At 39.0% G+C, this 21091-nt stretch overlaps 1 protein-coding gene across 4 annotated transcripts in view; it reads right to left on the reverse strand.

Moving 5' to 3' along the window:
* LOC6504362 (nuclear factor 1 X-type) overlaps nt 1-21091 on the reverse strand; it is a 219762-nt gene that overhangs the window by 83828 nt on the left and 114843 nt on the right. For all 4 annotated transcript variants that reach the window (XM_032455786.2, XM_001967070.4, XM_014903944.3 and 1 more), the window contains 2 exons: nt 10017-10172; nt 9360-9963 (listed from right to left, as the gene is read on the reverse strand). In XM_032455786.2, coding sequence (XP_032311677.1) covers nt 9360-9963; nt 10017-10172 — 760 coding nt within the window. The remainder of the gene's footprint in view (nt 1-9359; nt 9964-10016; nt 10173-21091) is intronic.

Below are 21091 nucleotides of genomic sequence, written 5' to 3' on the forward strand. Positions count from 1 at the left end.
GCCAAAATTGCATATACGTGCATACATACAGCAGCGGCTAACGGTGGGAGGCGAAAACGATAAGTTCACCGCTGCATCTATTTGTATGTACCAATTATTTTTGCACAAATATATAAAATAATTTTGTGGCTGCACTTTATCTACTTTATTGGCAAATATTTACAATATCGAAAACGAGGGGTAGGGGGCGACAGTGATTTTGGAATAATTTATGCGTTTTTATTTTTGTCCACAGGCAATTGTTCATTTGTATTGGCAATATTTAATAAAATTTATATATAACTTTATTATTTACTTTAGCTCTACTATTTTTAAAGTACGTATGAGCCAAGAATTGAAAGGAGGTTGCAATATTCCAGCACAAGACGAATATTATTTTGTCTTTTCTCAACTTTCAATTTTTTGCACAAATACCTGCAGTTCTGATTTTGGATCCTTTAATCCTGCGGCTACTTCCCTAGGACAGTCGATGGAGGTGCAGGACATGGGAATAATGATGACTCCAGTTGAAAAAAATGTTGTTTCGCGACGCGACCTTTAAATTGTTTTTTTTTGTTTTTAAATGTTCACAACACTTCCGTCGCGAGCAACTTTTTATTTTTGTTTTTAAATGTATTCTTTGTGTCACTGTCACTTGTTGCTTTATTTATAAATTATAGTAAACCAAGTCCACCCGGGGGCGCCAAAATGTTTATTGAGATTAGTTTACCTCACACTTTCGAAAAAACTAAAGGTGACTATAATTTTAAATGACGACGAAAAATAATTCACAAGCGTTGGACTCAACGTTATAATTGGCTATATTTTTACCAAAAGAACTTAAGCCTAGCTTATCTATTGCGGCGGTGCGGGGCGAATTCACGGGAGAGCGCAAGTGAGCTTTTCTTGCACTGCCGCTCCGCCCTATGCTAACTTATACTAGACTTCAATACAATTCAAAACTTCTACAAAATCTTCTACATTAATTCTAAAAATGTTCCATTTGATTGGACTTTTGAGTGTCAATATGCTTTCTTATACTTAAAATCACAGCTCTTAAAGCAGACCTTATTACAATACCCCGATTTAAAGAAATAATTTTTTGCTGTTTTGACACAAAATCACATTTACAAGGGGGGAAAGTGAAAAGAGTACAACCGACAAAGAATTAAAAGAAATTTATTGGGCAATAACCTATTTCATACCTATTTCCAGTATATTGATGGAATTCACTTTACAATCAAGACTGACCATAGACCACTTATATATCTGTTCTCAATTACCAATCCAAGTTTAAAATTAACACGCATAAGGCTAGAATTGGAGGAATATAATTTCACAGTAGAGTATCTAAGGGATAAAGACAATCATGTAGCCGATGCGCTATCAAGAATTACAATAAAGGACTTAAGAGAAATTACCAGAAATATAAATAAAAACACTACTAGATATCAAAGTAGACAGAAATCCTGCGCAGGAGAAAAACAAAAAGATTGCCTAGGCAATCTAAAGAAATAGCTTCAAAGCTCAATGTATATGGAGTCATATATTCCAAGTACGTAAAGTAATACCTTGCACGTAATAAATAAGACTTGTTTTTTTAAAAATGGAAAAAAAATTACTGCAATATATAATGTTAGCGATTTATTTACCAATGGAATTCTAAACATAGGTCAGTTTTTCCAACGGCTTGAAAGCAAACCGGTAAATATAAATTAGACAACTAAAAGTAGCACCGTGGGATAAAATCTTTGAATACGTTTCAATTGATACTTTCAAAAAAATGGGCAATAATATATTGAGTTCATTGAGAGTAATGCTACTCAACCCGGTGACCATAATTAATAATAACAAAGAGAAAGAGCTATAATGTCTACATTCCATAACGATCTAATACAAGGAATCATTAAAACCTTGGCAAAAATCAAAAGATATTATTATTGGAAAAGTATGACCCAATACACTACTCAGTACATAAGAAAATGTCAAAAGTGCCAAAAGTCAAAAACGACTAAGCAATACGGAACAATACGGAACAATACAAGACAATACGGAAACCCCAGAAAAAGCTTTTGACAGGGTAATTGCGGATACGATCGGTCCGCTACCCAAATCCGAACAAGAAAATTAATATGCAGTAACCTTAATCGGCGACTTATCGAAATACCTCGTAACGATACAAAACAATCAAAAACAAAAGTGCGAAAATAGTTTGCAAAAGCTATATAAATGGCACATCCCCCCCTTTTTTTTAAAGATGCTTGGGCCTGTTTCCAACATTTTTATTCGAAAAATGATTATGGATCAATGAAAATTTCATAAGGATCGGCCAACTATTTACGATCCGATATATACATAATAATAAAAGGTGCTACCTAACTGCAACGGTTTTTTTCGTATTTTATTTATTTTCTCTTAAATTTATCCTACCAATTATTTACATTACTATAAATTTAAGTTATTAATGGGGCTAGAGGCACTTGATGCTATTGTGTTGGACGGTACGGCCGTAAAGCAATGCTTCGCCCAACTCCTGCAGCTTAGTCCTCCCCCCGTTACGCACCCTCTCCAGGGCTCTCAGCTCCTTCAAGACCTTTGCCATAAACTTGGCTGTCCCATTTGCGCCCCGACTCCATCATCAGTGGCACCATTCTCTCTGGTGAGAAGGTTTCCTCCAAGCTCTCCTCTAGGTTGATGCGCTCCTCGTCGAAGCGCCGACAGACGAAGAGGACATGGAGGGCGTCTTCCATGACCCCCTGCCACATGAGGGGCAGCCATCCTCTCGTTCGTGCCCGAAACGCTTCAGGTAGCTTCTGAAGCACCCGTGTCCGCTAAGGGCCTGAGTCATGTAGAAATCCACCTCGCCGTGCTTTCTTCCGGTCCATATGCCCACATCCGGAATGAGCCTAAGCATCCAACGTCCCTTTGTGGAGTTTGCACATAAGTTCTGCCAGTTGGCCAGGCTTCTGGCTCTCGCCGCTAATTTCCTAGCCGACGCCGACGTGGTTTCGTCCTGCGCCGTCTCGGCCAGCTCTGACCTCTCCCGGACCAGTTCCCTTAGCGGAATGAGACCGGCGATCACGAGTGCCGCGTCGTCCGACACCGTTCTAAAGGCGCATGGCGTGCGTAACGCACAGAGCCTATAATCGTCCTCGATGCCCCGCACATAAGCCCGCATGGTCATTGCATCGGCCCACACCGGGGCGGCATACAGTATCTGCGAGCTTACCACGCTGGTGATCAGCTTACGCCTTTCCTGCCTCGGGCCTCTAATGTTGAGCAGCATGCGTGAGAGTGCCCTTATCGTCTCACTTGCCCTCTTGTGAGCATACTCCAGGTGCTCCCGGAATGAGAGCCTCGTGTCCAGCATCACTCCAAGATATTTAATGGCTCTCTTTGAGGTGATGGCCACTCCTCCTACTCGGACCGTCGCCGTTTTCACTTTTTACGGCTCGAGATTAGAACTGCTTCCGTCTTGTGCGGTGCCAATTGTAGTCCGGCGGTGGACAGCCAGGCCTCCACTTTCTCGATCGCACGGTTCGCAGTAGCTTCCACCTCCCCGACTGTCTTTGCCACGACCACCACTGCAACGCCATCGGCGAATCCAATTACGGATGTTCCCTCGGCCATTAGAATCCGAAGAACACCATCATACATTGCTTTCCAGAGCAGTGGCCCGAGCACTGAGCCTTGGGGCACTCCGGCGGTGACCTCGTGCTCTTTGTGAGGGGCGCTTGTCGCATAACGTACGGCTCGAATCGCGGGAATAAATTCGAGTTAGTAAATATAAATATAAATAGAAGGATTATTAAGAAAACGAGGAAGAATTAGTAGGCTCTTGAAGGTAATTTAAAATGGAGGTTTTCATATAATATTTAAAAGGGATGAAAGAGAAATAATATGATACAGACCATTATAGTTCGAACATAAAATCCTAAGGGGATCATGCTGTGCATACGTCGATCTACAATGGCTTAAGAATAAAGGACTATAGTTTGTTTCTGGTCCTTCTATTCGGAACGTTAAACTGTAAGCGTGTTAATAAGTGCTGGTTATCTACATCACCATTAATAAGGTTGTGTAGGAAAACGACTGGGTGCATGCTGGGTGCATTGTTCTACGATTTGTTAAGGAGGGTAAGTTTATTAGAAGGAGTCTACTATTATACGAAGGTAGTTGAAAATTTGCGTCCCAGTTAAATCCTCTAAGAGCAAATAATAACAAGTCTTTTTGAACGGATTCTATGCGGACCAGACACATGAACCGTACTCCAGTATCGGACGGACCAAGGATATAAATAAGCTTTTAGTAATATAAGGGTCGTTAAATTCTTTAGCCCATCATTTAATAAAACCGAGAACACCTTTATCCTTATTAACCATTGAAGAAATATGGTCGGAAAATATAAGTTTTATGTCTAAAAGGACACCAAGATCATTAACTTAAGCCTGGTGGGGACTAGTACGATAAAAAGACATAAGTTTGCATTTGGATCCATTAAGTATTAAGTCATTAGCTAAACACCATTTTTGAAAATTATCGAGATCGAACTGAAGTCTGTTTTGGGCAGACGGGAACTTATATTGCAGACAAAGCTTAACATCGTCTGCGTACATTAGTACCAGCGCGTTCGTTAAGGATGGGGGCAAGTCATTTATAAAAAGAGTGAATAGTAATGGGCCAAGATGGCTTCCTTGAGCGACTCCAGATGTGGCACGGACTAAGCGGGAGTATTGATTTTTAAATAAGACTCTCTGCGTTCTTCCTTTTGGAAGCCATCTAAAACAAAGGATGTCAACTCCAATAAATTAGTGGTGGTTGAGCGACGCTTAATGAAACCATGCTGACATGGAGAAATTATTGATGAGCATAGGTGTTGCAAATGAGGAGTTATTAATTTTTCGAATAACTTTGGAATTGCTGACAATTTTGAGATGCCTCTGTAGTTGGCAGCATCGGATTTTTTCCCCTTTTTGTGCAGAGGAATTATGAAAGATTCCTTCCATTTAAAGGGGAAAATCGAAGATTCCAAAGATGAAAAGTTTTTGAAGAGGTTTGCACAGGGCCCTAGCACAGTATTTTAGCACACAGCCTGGTACTCCATCGGGGCCTGGCGAATAAACTGGTTTTACCTTTTGAAGATCCAATAATAAATTGTTTTCAGAAAGAAATGGAACAAATATACGATTAGTTGGTTGAATGTTGTAAGCGTATGGCTGATCTGAAGTTTTAGGAGGTGAATACGTTGTTTGGAAAAATTTTGGAAATAAATCAGCAATGGCCTGATCTGAAGTCGCTGATAAATTTTTATACGTAAGTAGAGAAGGAAAAGATACATATTTACGCTTCGTGTTTACAAAGTTATAAAACTGCTTTGGATCCTGAGTGCGCTGAACCCGCAGCGGCGAATATAATTTTTATAACATTCGGCGTTATGCACAGTGAAATTTAGCCAAGCCATTAAGTTTCTTGAGAAATCTATGCTGCTACAGGTTCTTTTATATTTATTTAAAAGCCTGTCTTTGTCTGTTTTTAATTTTGTTAGGCACCTTGTAAACCAAGGAGGATTATTTGTAGCGGACGGATATTTCCACGGCACACTTAAGTCAAAGAATGTATTTAATGTCAAACAAAATTTATCTAGGATGATATTTATATCAGTGCATGCCAGAATATCGGACCAGTCAAAAGTATCGATTAACAAATTAAGTTTACGAAAATCAGCCTTACAAAAACAAGGAAGGCTTCTGATTGACAACAGAATTTGTTTCAATTGAAACTTCAAGCGTAGGGTGGTATGGATCTTCAGGGGTTGAGAGGGGCAAAGCTCTGGAAAGTGTGATACCATCTGGATCAGATACAAAACATAAGTCAAGAAGCCGACCTAACGAATTTCTAACATGGTTGATCTGGCCTAGAGACATTTCAAAGATGCCCGCCGTGAAATCATGATGGGTGGAAAGTGATAAGAAAAATACATTTTCAGTAATTGACCAATTGAGTTCTGGTAAATTAAAGTCTCCAAGAACTACCAGAAGGTCAGTATCTGACATAAGATTGGAAACAGACTGTATAGCCGACAAGTGATACCAGTATGAAGGCGGCTCGGAAGATGGTGGGATGTAAGAACATGTAATAAACAAAGATTGAGCAGACAATATGACTTTAACGCAAATGAATTCGAAATCACCTAACTCTGGTAACTTTACCTCTTTAGAAACGAAATTGGAGTCAATAGAAATTAAGACTCCTCCTCCTCTTCGCAGAGGTCGGTCACGTCTAAAAGTGGTGTACTTAATTGGAAAAACTTCGGAGCAAAGGATCTCCGGCTTTAACCAGGTTTTAGTAAAAACTAGAATATGGGACGCAAAGGAAAGACTATCAGAATAGAGTTTAGGGAGCTTGCTACGTAGGCCCCTACAATTCTGATAGGTAAGATTGATAGAAGATGTTAGTTTTTTGAAGAGTCGGATTGGACAGATGTTGGGAGCTTGACTCCAGCAGGCTTCGAATTTTTTTTCTTTACCTTACTCTGCTGATGCTCTGGTACAAATATGTCCTCTGGCCAGAAGCCAGGCGAACATAGCGTCACAAACATCGGCATTGGCACACGTATCGTAAAGGATGACATGCGCCTCGAGTAGGAGTATTTAAATTTCCTAATGGGTTCCACTATAATAACGACCTTGGTTTTGGCTTTGATATAAGCCGAGACTTTCTTGCAACTTTTACTTTAGGTGAATAAATAAAATCCAAAGCGGAGAAATTTTTAGAGGATTTAAAATTATTTTTATTCTGATTCCCATATTGTCTTGCAGAATTTTAAAACGCTCAGATTTTTATACCCAGAGGGTATTATAATTTTGGTCAAAAGTGTGCAACTTAGTAAAGGACCCTATAAACGATATACATTTTTGATCAGGATCACCTCCTAAGCCGATACCAACATGGCCGTCTATCAGTCTGCCTATTTGTCTCTGCCAGAACTAGTAACTCAGCTTTAAACCTATCGAATTGAAACTTAAACTAAGTCAACTCGATAGCTCTAAAACTGAGAGACTAGTTTGCGTAGAAACCGACAGACAGACGGACAGACAGACAGACGGACATGCTTATATCGACTTAGGATGTGATCCTGATCAAAAATATATATACTTTATAGGGTCGGAGATGTCTTCTTCACTGCGTTGCACACTTTTGCCCAAATTATAATACCCTCTGCAAGGGTATAAAAACATCTTGACGAGGTAAAATACTGGTGACGAACCTGCATGCAAACCCTAAAATATCTGATGCCAATTTTGGTGACGAAAATATGCTATATAGGTGTACAAAATTGCATATAAACAAGAAAGGAAAGCTAACTTCGGCCGGAGCCGATGTTGATATACCCTTGCAGTTAAGGTTTGTGCCGTTTCCGATCGTTCAGTTATATGGCAGCTATAGGATATAGTCGACCGATCCCGGCCGTTCCGACTTATACCCACCTGCAAGGAAAAGAAGGATGTGTGCAAAGTTTCAACTCGATAGCTTTAAAACTGAGAGACTAGTTTGCGTAAAAACCGACACACAGACGGACAGGCAGACAGACGGACATGCTTATATCGACTCAGGAGGCGATCCTGATGAAGAATATGTATACTTTATAGGGTCGGAGATGTCTCCTTCACTGCGTTGCACACTTTTGACCAAAATTATAATAACCTCTACAAGGGTATAAAGAGGCTTTGAATGAATAAAGACTATTAAGTTCTATACTTGTATCTTTTATCTCTCTCCAATAAAAACCTGCAAGGACACACCACACCACACAGCGCAGCTATCGTGGAACGCACTAATTTGCTAATACAACGCGTTAATTTTCCAAAGTCCAACAAGTCTAACCCAGAATTATGTTTCACGCAACTGGAACGTTCAATGAAACGGGAACTCTGATAACGCAAAATTCAACACAGTAACCGTGCAATTGGAGGATGATATTGTGCAAAAGATCGAGGATATAAGTCTATCACCCCCAGAGCAGGGGAAGTATCAAGTTGCCCACCCAGTTTGGCGAATCCCCGGAATGTAAATTGAACCGTCTTTTACAGGGATTGACACAACAGGTTTAAAGCCAACGGCGTAGGTAACGAAGTAACCGTACGATGCCACTATCCCTTCCGCCACTCTCTGACGGAAAATGGTTTCAGCACCCCACGCCAAAACAGCTGACAAAATGTTGGAGGCTAGTAAGGCGGACAACATAATAAGTGTGGACGTTATTTCCCAGGAAAAAAACGGTACAAAAGTATAGAACTATAAATTATTCAGGCAAGAATATAGTTTAAAAAAATGCTATATATATATAGTTCTAAAAACGAATTGAAAGGTGACTCGTCCACTCGACCGCATGCGAATGCTTCGATATGCGTTTTAAATAGGTGTGCCATTTAAAATTTTAAAGAAAATATTATATACAATAAAATTAAATTCACCCAAATTGGACGATTTTTATTCTGTTTTTTTTTCTTCGCTTAGGTTAAGTTAAAAAATAACCTTTATAGAAAGAAGAGGCATGGGGTGAAAGAAAGATGTACTGGATAACATATAATCGCGAAATACCAATGTAGCCATTCTTATTAGTTTTAATTGAGTACTAATTAAAATTGATCACAGTTTTTGGCCAAGCAGCCAACGGCAAAGCTGTTTAGAATAATGTTATATAAGCAGGTTCTTCTTTCTGTTCTGTTTATTTCTCTCTGTTTCGCATGCCCATTGCAGGTATTTGTAGCCCATGTGGAAGCTTTCGAAGAGCTATTGCATACTAGCTCATCTTGAAATTGTATGTGTTTGCCCCGCCTCGCTTCTCGACCTTAGTGTGATAGAGAACATTGGAACTTCTCTTGCTAAGCTACTTGTATTGTATTTTGTATGATCGGCTGCGTATTTTTCGGGGTAAAATTGAACCCCGAATAAAATTTTAAATTTCTTCTATCATTAATTTGCCTGCTCTTGAAAATCATTATTAGCGCAACACCCATCATTATTAGATATTATTATTTTGCAAAGCACATACTACAAATAATTTAATTTGAATCTTGATCTTTCTTTCCCCTAATTATTTTTAGACCGCTACTTTTTTCGTAAAATATACGTAAAATACTTTGTAGGTATCGATTTTGGATATATTGTTTATTGTAAATTTACCCGCCCACTATATATAGTTACGCATATTGCATTATTTTTTCATCTTACCGAAAAAAAAAAGTTTTTGATAGGATATGATAACCGGAGTTTCAAGCGGAGCTCAAAGAGTTTGGAAATTAATATGGTTCGATTTTTTTGTATGAATAAATAATTAGAGACTTGTGATTGTTATTAGATAACAAGTAGAATATTACCTTTAGATAATTCCCATAGTTCTTTGGATGAAAACACTCCAGTTGCTAAAATAATATCGTTACACATCACCCCATTATAAGGGTTGTGCTTAATTTTCTCATTTTTCAAATCATCACCATCATCCTTTTTATTCGATGAATCACTACGATTATATAATGTCAACAGAGGGGATCGTGATATTGAGCGTACCATGGTGGAACAATTTAAGGTTGAATGTGAAACTGAATTATGAGTGTTTATAAAGTTTGCCAAATATAAGTCAAGTTCTCTTACAGAGACATTTATATGATATGGGTTGACACACAAGCCTGGATGTAGGCAGTCTGGATTTTTTTCTAAGCGCTCGCCGTCGGTGCTTTCTAATGGAATTGCTTTAAAAAGAATGACCATGACCAAGTCAAGCCTCCATACTTTGTCAGCTTGTCGCAAACAGTCAATGCGACGCATTTTTCCCTTCTGGTCAGGGTTTGAAAGCACACAAATAGATTGGCGCTTGCCGATTATAGATTGAACAAAGTCCTCCCGACTTTCTTGAGTAATATCCTTCCGAAGTTTTCCAAGCAATCGTGAGGCCCACTTTTGTTTGACTTCAGTCTTTTCATTCTATAAAGGTATACTCATTAAACTATAATTGTTAAAAATATATATATCCTCACCTGCAGTTCATCCTTGCAGTGCCTTTCCTCTTCCAATGACATTCTTTTTTCATGTTTCTTATAATATTTTCGTTTTGCGGCTTGCAAATTAAACCAAGAGTAGGAAAATGACTTAACGTATGGTAAAAGTGCCTCAATAAAGGGGTGAAATTCATCCTGTGTAAATAAAAATATTTTATAAATTTATATATTTATTTATAAAAAATGATAATTAACTATGACCCCATGATAAGAGAAATTTAATAATTTAAAGTTTATTTACGTCCAGGAATAATTAAAAAATTGATTGGGTATAAGGTGGCAGTTTTTCAAATAATGTAAAGAGGCTCATGTTTGGCGTTGTTGGCTCTACGGATTGGTAACTACAGCAGTTGGAATGAACCTAATTAGGTTTTTAGGTATCGTTAAAAATTATATGTTATTTGATCCAAAAGTAATTGTAAATCAAATAGATTCAAAATATAATGCCAAGCCTAATTGCTATGAGCTATGAGACTGAAAGTCTTCAGCTAAACGACCTTGTCATCATCAGGGCCTGATTTCCGCCGTCACAAAAACCCAAGGACGGATGCGTTGGTCCGGGTGATTACACTTAAAACCAAGCAAGGCCAATTGAAAACTTCAGTATCGAAACTGCCAATCCATTTTTAAGCGTCAATCTCTTACTTACACACCTCAATAATGCAATTTTTTTTTTTGCACATTTCTTCTTCTTTCCCACTGCCAACAAGGATGGCTGGACAAACGAAAATTATGCTAATTCTAGCATTGGGGGGCGGCATGTTGAGTTTGAACATTGCTCGCTTATTTGGAAATGGTTCTTAGAATTGGGTTGAGAGGGTAGTCTAAGCTACCCCGAACGCCGCTGGTCTAACGTTTGCACACTTTACTTACAAATACGCTTGTAAATACATAAATCTAAAGAAATGAATTATAACGTTATTATTCGAATTAATTCGGTCTTGTCTATACGTGGAAAAACCTCTTACAAAGATCTGTTTTAGCCAAGGGATACAACTCTATATAGTGTTTATATCTTCGTAATATTTATCCGATATATATCGTTTACATATATTATGATATACCAATGTCGATTTATACTATGATTTATATTGCAAATATTGTATAGTTTTATATAATAAAGAAACCTCTTCAATTACAAAGCGTTTTCAGAAATTAGCTTCTGCTTAGACTTCTGCCAGAATCAAATATTGCAATTATCACTAGCCGTAGCGGTCCACTAATTGCCCGTTATCAGAAATTCTATATTCTTTGATTCTCCCAGATTCGCATGCGCTTTGTTGTTCTTTGTAGCGCACGCACTTTGGGAGTTTTGTTGGACCGGCCGCTGCGTTTGTTTTTGGGTTAAATTGACCCATAACAAATCGAAATTGGATTTGTTTAATTCGGCCGCTATCGAAAAGCTGATAGCGTTATCTAAGCCTTTAACAGAATCTTGAAGGGGCAGCAGGCATAATTTGTTTACGACACACCTTGTAGCTCTCTTTTTAGCTGTTTTTACAGAAGCTTCCCATAATTGTCTAAAGTGAGGAGAGCGGGGAGGAATAAATCGCAATTTAATGGATTCAGGAAGGAAGAAGTCCAAAACTGCACTCTGACGATCATTGGCGAGAAAAACTCCCATCATTTCTCGCAACTGCATTTTTGCTCCAACAAAGCAAAAACATATTTTTGTAGTGTACAACTGACCCTGAAAAAGTAAAGTCGTTGTTACCGGTTACCTTTAGAGCCAGGCGAACACATTGGTATACAACTTAATTGTGGATTTATTTGGGGTCACTACCAAAACTGTAGCCAAAGATAAAAACAACGTTCAAAATTTAGGCAAAAAACATGTATTTCAAATTAATATAAATAGAACAGTTTAACAAGTACGTTTTTATACCCTTGCAGAGGGTATTATAACTTTGTTCAAAAGTGCGCAACGCAGTGAAGGAGACATCTCCGACCCTATAAAGTATATATATTCTTGATCAGGATAACCTCCTGAGTCCCTATAAAGTATATATATTCTTGATCAGGATCACCTCCTGAGTCGATATAAGCATGTCCGTCTGTCCGTCTGACCGTCTGTCCGTCTGTCCGTTTCTACGCAAACTAGTCTCTCAGTTTTAAAGCTATCGAGTTGAAACTTTGCACACTCCCTTTTTCCTTTTGCAGGCATTATATAAGTCGGAACGGCCGGGATCGGTCGACTATATCCTATAGCTGCCATATAACTGATTGATAAGAAAGGCTATAACTTCGTTGTTTTTCAAGTTAAAAGGAGAATGGATTCCTCTTTGGGCAAAATAATTCGATATGCCAAATTTCATAAGGATCGGCCAACTATATACGATAAGCTATATATCTAATACTATACGATGCGTGGCGCCACCTAGCGGACTGCGACTCAACTGCGAGGGTATATAAACTTCGGCTCCGCCCGAAGTAAGCTTTCCTGTTTTGTTTTTTTATAATATCTCAAATTTTAAAAAATACCTTCAATTTTAAACTTCATTACCAATATTTTAAATTTGGATATTGTTCGTCCGTAGAGCGTTATGCGGCAACTACGTCAAACTTGAACTCGCGGGAGTAGCGGTAGGTCCCGGAGTCGTAGTCAAAAAACGTAAATAGTCTGACTAAGTTTACATGGATTCTGCTGTAATCAGGCTGGAGTTGATGTGGGGTGCTTGAAGTCCTGGGCTGGTTTTTCTCAAGTACCGGTGGTATGGTGGTTTGGCTGACTCTTTATCGGCCGGTCCTACTGGCGGTCCATTTCACGGGAGCAACACTCGAAATAGACTGGTATGCCGCGGGATCTCCTTGTGGTCCGTTTCACGGGAGCAACACTCGAAGTAGTTAGGTAATGCGGGGTCCCGTTTCACGGGACCAACAATTGGTATTGGTAGTAGACTGGTATGCCGCGGATTCTACTTGTGGTCCGTTTACACTGGAGCCACGCGAAGTAGATAGCCTTCAGAGAGTCCTACTTGTGAACCGTTTTACACAGGATCACTCGAAGTAGGTTGATTTTAAGTGCCGTGGTTCAGACACTGAGTAACGAGACGATTCACTCTGATTTCGCTCTGATTTTATTTCAGAAGAACAACTCTTATATAAGATGCTAAATTGTCATAGCTTGCAAATAACTGTCAACCGTTTTTTTGCTTACGCTCTGTTTGCGAGAGCAACCGAAACAAAGCATGCCGTTTCGGTTTCTCTCTGAGCAGCAGGCTTTGTTTTGTTTTGTTTCGGTTTTCTGTTGAACGAATTACGATGAGCAAATCATGAAACTCTCGTCTACTGAGCATCGTTCAATGACAGATTCGAGTGACGCTCTCCGAGAGAGACTCAGTAAAAGACCGATTGACTGAAAAAGTCAGTGCAAAAAGTCTTTTCAATAATTTGTTTTCGTTTCGCTGCACAGTGGTACATGGTACATGAAATTTTCACGAAAAAACTTCTTAAAATTTGAACGTGAATTTTTCCAATTTCAACCTAATATATTGATTATTTAAATTAAAAAATGAATAATTTTTTTTTTAATTCATTTATTTTGAGTTAAGCTTAACAACTAATAAAGAATTTAAGTTTTTTGAATCTAGTGAACTACGCCGTTCGCTTAAAATAAAATGTAAAGCTGAAAATGCTCTTTCCACCGACACTTGAGTAGCCGGTGTGGCTAGTACTACTTGTGCCAGCGCACTCAAATGTGGCGATTTCAGCTTGACATTTTTAAAAAAATTCAATATATCGTCATTTAAAGGTAAGCGACGGTACATTTTGTCGAAGTTATCCACCTCAAAATATATTTTGACAAGTTGGTCCGAAACAGGCTCATCCTTTGCTTCTGGAACAGTCTGTACGACATCCAAAAATGCTGATAAAAGCGACTTTTCTTCTGGTGGGGATGAAAATGATGAGTCCTTATCCAGTTCAACATCATCAATTGGCTGCGAAACAACAGTTTCTGTGGAATGATCCTTTAATAATAAAAAAAAAATTAATGTTAAATTTGATTGTTTTCAATAACAACTTAGAAGAGCTGTTAGTGTTTGACGAGGACAATTTTAACTATTAAAACTAAGAACACGTATCTAAAAGCAGCTATAACATAAAGGAAACAGGACTCAAGCTTCAATCATACTTCATCTTACATGTTTCAGCTCAAACAATCGAAAAGCAATTTTTTTTAAATTCTGTTTAGCCAACCATTTCTGGTGTTCTGTTAAAATGCAATTCACTCGTGGATCCATATAAATTGCAGATAGTAAAGCTTCGTTCTCTAACAACTTACACTCTCGAAGTTTGATTTGGGCAAATAATTTTTTTTTTATAATATTTTGGCTGTTTTCGCACTTCAGTTTAAGTTCCATCCAAATAATGAAAAATTCACTATACACTAAATTTGTATTTTGCAGCTTTATGGTCGCATCATATGCGTCCTTGAAAGCGTCGACATACGTCTCTATCCAGTCCCATTCTACGGTGGTATCAATGATACACTGAGCGGCCAGAAACTCTTTTAAAACAAGAAGTTTTTTTACCATTAAGTACGTTGAATTCCACCTAGTGACAACGTCGAGCGAGGGTATAGTTTTGTTGTGCTCGATTAAGACGCGTCTGTGCAGGTTATATTTTTATTTTAAACATGTATTTTAAAAATAGATTTCTATTAAAACTTTACTTACCTATAAGTTTCAGTGCGCAATTTTTTGCATAATTTGCGGCAGATACTAATGTTTTCGCTAATCTCGCTCAGCTTATTCACATCATAGACACACAGCTGTAGAGTGTGCGCAGCACACCGTACGAGGTGAATATTCGCCAAATCCAGATCATCTAGCTTACCCATCAAATTTTCCTCTTCTGTGTCATCTTCAAAAAGGGATTTCTCCGTTTCGTCATTTAGAATTTCTACGGCTTTGATCATGTTTCTCCCATTATCAGAAGTAACACTGTGTATATAAATTTTTTTCTTTAATAACAAACATATTAAAAACTAACTAAAAACACATTTTCACCTGAAGATTTGATTAAGATGAATGCCATAATCGTTAAGAATTTCCAAAATTTTTTCTTTTATGTAGACCCCAGTGTGTGCATGAGTGAGCTGGATCATTCCCAATGTCTTTACAACAATCTCCATTTTATTAATATTTGTGGGAATCATTTGCAGATTCACACCTAGAACTGCTGTTTCCATTCTAGTCGCCACGTCGATTTTTAACGATATCAGCTTTCCTTTAACTAACGCCCTTATGCCGTCTTTGATAGCCTGTTCTTTTACAGAAACGAAACTCATAATGTTCCTTGATGTAATTCCGTTCATACCAAGGGCATTATAAATTGGGTCAACAATTTCTTTGAATCCCTCGCTGTCCAAGAACATAAATGGCTTTCCATCTGTAGTGACAATTTTCACCAGTGAATTTATGATTGTGTCTTCACTAGTTTCAAATGAAATTTTTCTTTTCTTCACAACTTGAGTTTCGGTGACTTCTTCGCTGTCGCAGTCTTTGAATATTTCATTATGCTTCGATGTCAAATGGCGTTTTAAATTTGTAGAGTGAAATCCTGCTAATTTAACTTCGCACACTTTGCACACCGATTTGTTGTCCATTTTGTTAAAAATGAAAAATTGATGCACTTTTTTATTAATTTCTCGTCCCATTGTTAATAAATTTGATAAATCACTTTTCACACGAGAGAAATTAAAAAAGGAAATTGACAAGTTGAGCCCACTAAACTTCACATACACACATACAAGCACAAAAGACTTTTTGAATTGTCGAACGAAAGCAAACGGTCCTACAATGAGCAGACTAAACGAAAACAGAATAAAGTGTGCTTTGACTGAGCGCGAGCAAAATTTTTATACGAGCAACTCAATCGGTTGCTCTCAGACTTTTTGCTTAAAGTCTCAGTGACAAACACTTATTTTGAGACCGCTCGAATCGGTTGACAGTTATTTGCAAGCTATGTAAATTGTACATCATTAAATCTAAGAAAGGTCAATGTTATGGACGTGCTAAAACTAATGTTAATGCCAGGGTCACCCACCTCTGAATCTGCTGACTCAGATTGTTTGTTCATGTACTGCTTGCACACGCATTTCGGCTTAGCTGGCTGGTTTTTGCTTGCTTCGGTCATTGTTCCCGCTGATAATGCTGATTCTGCTTCCGGTACCATCGACTAGTGCCGGGTTAGTAGGTTGGATATTAGTTTATGCTTATTGCTAATTTATTACTAGGTGTGCAAATAGGCTAGTGGGTCTGATGCTTGTATATTGTGACCTGCTGATGCATCTTGATTGGATCAAATTACTAAGTGTGCATATAGGGTAGTAGGTCTTGCCACTAGGTGCCAACATTCTCCCCCCCCCCATTGAGGAACTCAATCCAATGCGGCTGTGCGTTGTTGTTGGACCGTCTCAGTGAACCGATGTGTACCCTTGCACTAAAAAATATTGTGGATCTTAAAACTAATTACTAAAAATCTAGTGTTAATAACAATAAAAAAATTTTGAATCATGTGGGTGAGATCTCCAACATTGATAAAATACCAGCGATAATTCTATCCGACCTGTTGTCTTCTTCGCCTTTTTGCGCGCCCTCGTAACCATTCTCCTTGGGCATCCCATGACGTACCATCCCTTCTTTCTGGTTGGTCAGTGCGCATACAGGACTCTTGGTCTTCTCTTGACCTTGTTTTTTGCTCCCTTTTGGAGATGCATGTTACCAATGCCAGATAGGAAGTGACTTTTACTTCTTGAATTTCTTTGGTTACTGGCCCTTGCACTCTGTGCTCTTCAGTTGTGAGTGGACAACCTTGGGCTTGTGGTTTGGGGTCCGTCTGCGGCTCTCCTTGTTGATTCGCAATGAGTGGGGAACTATGTAATCTTCTGGATTTTACTATTTGCTCCACGCCGATGCATGCAATCAAACTTTGTCGTGGCTCGTTAGCTTCCGGTGTCCAAGCCGTCGCATTACCGACGACTTGTTCTGCCTTGATATTAGGAGCTGATTCCGGTCGCACTGGCCCCATCACAATCCATCCAAGCGCGGTATTTTTTAGTAGTGGCTGTCCTTCTCCCAAATATGCCTGTTGTGGCCTCATAAGCTGGGAGATGATTTCGGCGCCCAACAACAGATAAATATTCTGGGGCTGCGTAAATTCAGGATCGGCTAAGCGCAACTGAGATGAGATATTTCTTGGCGAATAGGGTGGGATGGTTGATTGGGCATTATTTTCGGTAGTACAACGACATTGATTTGATCTTCGAAGTCAGTGGTTAATGATGATAGGGTCACCACAGACTTTTTTCGTGATCTTTTAGTTGTTCCTCCCAGTGCAGCGAAGTTCAGGGTTGATGGCTCCAATTGTAGTCCAAGTGTGTCAGCCATCCTTCTGGTGATTATGTTAATCTGTGATCCAGAATCTAGGAGTGTGCGGCATTGCTGAGGGGTTCCGTCTGGTCCATGTATTGCCACTTGGGCGGTTGGTAACAGAACAGTGGGCTTATCTGTAAGCAGGGCTGTGGCTGAACACACCAATCGTGATGAACTGGATCGAAGTGGAGCAGCCGATTTATTTTTCTGCATTGTTACTTGACTGGTTGCCTGACACTCAAGGTTTTCTAACATCTGCTTCAGAGATTGCCGATTGGTTGGATCGGTGACGGCTAGTTCTAGAGATGACAGCGTGTGTGGGTCCAATCTTTCCTCAATGATGTGTATCAAGATTGGCTCCCAGTTGTCTTGGTTGTCCCAGTTTCAGGACTTGGTGCTAGCTCATGGGTTATGGGTCCATAACTGGGTCCATGAGTGAGTCTCTCCTCGAAGTATCCTTCCTTAAGTTTACGCTCTGCGGAGTCTTTAGTGAAGTTTTTTATTAGCCTTTGGATGGCTATGTTGCTTTCAATTTGCTCATCAATGAGCATTTGGATTACGGGGTCCGATTCTGATCCCATGGTTGCGATGTATCCTTTTTTTTTTGTATTTATGTATTTTATGTTTTTTTTTTTTTTTCTGAGTTAAATTGCGTTGCAGCTTGTGTTCAGGTTGTGATCCTCTAGAAACGAAGTTGATGTGGGGTGCTTGAAGTCCTGGGCTGGTTTTTCTCAAGTACCGGTGGTATAGTGGTTCGGCTGGTTCCTTATCGGCCGGTCCTACTGGCGGTCCGTTTCACGGGAGCAATACTCGAAGTAGGTTAGGTAACGCGGGGTCTACCGGTGGTCCGTTTCACGGGAGCAACACTCGAAGTAGTTAGGTAATGCGGGGTCCCGTTTCACGGGACCAACAATTGGTATTGGTAGTAGACTGGTATGCCGCGGATTCTACTTGTGGTCCGTTTACACTGGAGCCACGCGAAGTAGATAGCCTTCAGAGAGTCCTACGTGTGAACCGTTTTACACAGGATCACTCGAAGTAGGTTGATTTTAAGTGCCGTGGTTCAGACACTGAGTAACGAGACGATTCACTCTGATTTCGCAACTGTCTTTATTTCAGAAGAACAACTCTTATATTTTTTTTTTTTTTTTTTGATAGCAGGGTAACGTTTATTTAAAACTGTCCTTAGGGACAACCATTAAATGTTATGACATTAACTTCACTTATTGATAATTTACATATTAATTGGAGAACTAGATTAGAGTTTAATTAGGGCAGAAATAACTCTTATATAAGATGCTAAATTGTACATCATTAAATCTAAGAAAGGTCAATGTTATGGACGTGCTAAAACTAATGTTAATGCCAGGGTCACCCACCTCTGAATCTGCTGACTCAGATTGTTTGTTCATGTACTGCTTGCACACGCATTTCGGCTTAGCTGGCTGGTTTTTGCTTGCTTCGGTCATTGTTCCCGCTGATAATGCTGATTCTGCTTCCGGTACCATCGACTAGTGCCGGGTTAGTAGGTTGGATATTAGTTTATGCTTATTGCTAATTTATTACTAGGTGTGCAAATAGGCTAGTGGGTCTGATGCTTGTATATTGTGACCTGCTGATGCATCTTGATTGGATCAAATTACTAAGTGTGCATATAGGGTAGTAGGTCTTGGCACTAGGTGCTAACAGATATGTAATAAATAAACTGACATCTTCAAATTTCAGTTTTTTTGTGAAATATTCTCGATGCGCGCAAGATGCGCTGTGAAAATGAACACCTTCTCACAACTTCAATTCTATTTTTACAAAGAACCGTAAGACTTCCAGAAATATCTAGTTTGCCATGAAGAAGCTTGGAGATTTTAGACACGATTTGTTTACTTTTCGTACTTTTTTGTTGTTATGATTTTTTTACATTTTGCGCAACCACGTTACGTGTCAGTTATGTATGTTGAAATTTTGCAGAGGTGATTATTAGGCCAAAAATGGAGTCTGTGGTAAGTCCCATTATAGCCCACTTATAGCCTAAACACCATGTCACTATTTAAACTTGTGGGGGTCGCTAGTTGGATCAAACCCAAAACAAAAAAAAAATAAACAAAAAATAATTTAAATATTAATAAAAAAAGAGAGAAGAAAAATAGTAAACAAAAAAACATATGGTTTAATTTACACATTGGACCCAATGCAGCTAATTAAAAATATCGATAGGCTCAGCTGACCCCAACTGACATTCACCCCCACCACAGCTGAGCAGCTTTTTGGGAATTCACCCACCCACCTGTCAAAAAGTGACAACCAAAAGATGCATTTCCTGTCTGCCACCTGATTTAACTTTTCTTCTGAAACTCGCTGCGGGCAGACCATTAAATATGTTCATAAAAATTATTAAACCAGTGACCCAACCTCGTGGAAAAGAAATTAGTGAGTGATTTTTTTTATAAGAATAGAGGTGAGAAAATATTAAGCTCCATGCCATTTCCTGCATTGGCTTAGTGATTATTTTCCCGTCTAGCGGATTTTTGTTGCTGGATGACCCTCGATGCCAGTGGATTTGGAGGCACCACCTGGACCAACCCCGGCATCCATCCATCGTAAGCACCAGCACCACCCCCAAGCTTCAGGGATTATATTTACGACCCGTCGCTTAAATTCCGCCGGTGACATCAACCCCTCTGCCTGTGGAGTCTTGGATTTTTCTATGTATTTTTTTATATAAAAAATTACAAATAACACGTAAATATATTATTAAATATCCTCGCGAGAGAGGACAAAAATCCAGCAATTTCAAACACCCTTCAAACGTATAGCTTCAAATTCAAAATTTAAAATTTCAAATCATATAGTTTACCAAATGAAAAAGAGGACAAACAAAAAAAAACATAAAAATCCATAATTATCAATTTTTTTATGTCATTTTCTAAAAGGTCTTGAATTATTATTTCTAAGCAATCCCATTTAAAAAAAATTACTTTTTAAGCACCAAACCTGAATTATTATTTTTAATTATTTTAATTATTGTTGGGACTTGTGCCAGCATCAAAAATCATAATTATTTCTATTTCTATTCTCTCAGTGTAACCAGCCGCAGCGGTCCACTAATTGCCCGTTATCAGCTGCTCCATATTCTTTGTTTCTCCCAGATTCGCATGCGCTTTGTTGTTCTTTTGTAGCGCATGCAGTTTGGGAGCTTTGGTGGAGCTTCTGCGCAAGCTCTTAGGTTTTTTAGCACTTGTAATTCGGCATTGTTGGGATCGGCCGCTGCCGTTGTTTTGGGGTTAAATTGACCCAATAAAATTATTGAAATTAAATTGTGGATTCTTTATTAATTCGGTCGCTATCAAAACGCTGATAGCTCAACATTGGTGACCCCGACGTGATCGCGCTCTAATTGATTTGTGATCATTAAAGTGCTTAAAGGAAACCTTGCAAAGGAAAACTTGTTGCTGTTGTTTCCATTGCATTGCACCTTGCACAAAAACAAATTGCATAATGGAGTCTGGAGATGTAGCTAGTGCCTCGGTTCCTGCAAGCAGGGAAAGGCTTTTGCGGCGAAGAGCAGAAGTGACCTACCAGGAGATGGAAGCCCTGCATAACAAGGTCAAGGCTGCAGTTCAGAAGGAAGATTTGACCATCATGGTACTGGAGCCGTTGGAAATTGCGTTGCGCAAGAAATTT

This window comes from Drosophila ananassae, assembly GCF_017639315.1.
Source record: "Drosophila ananassae strain 14024-0371.13 chromosome 4 unlocalized genomic scaffold, ASM1763931v2 tig00000061, whole genome shotgun sequence".
NCBI classification, from domain to species: Eukaryota; Metazoa; Arthropoda; class Insecta; order Diptera; family Drosophilidae; genus Drosophila; species Drosophila ananassae.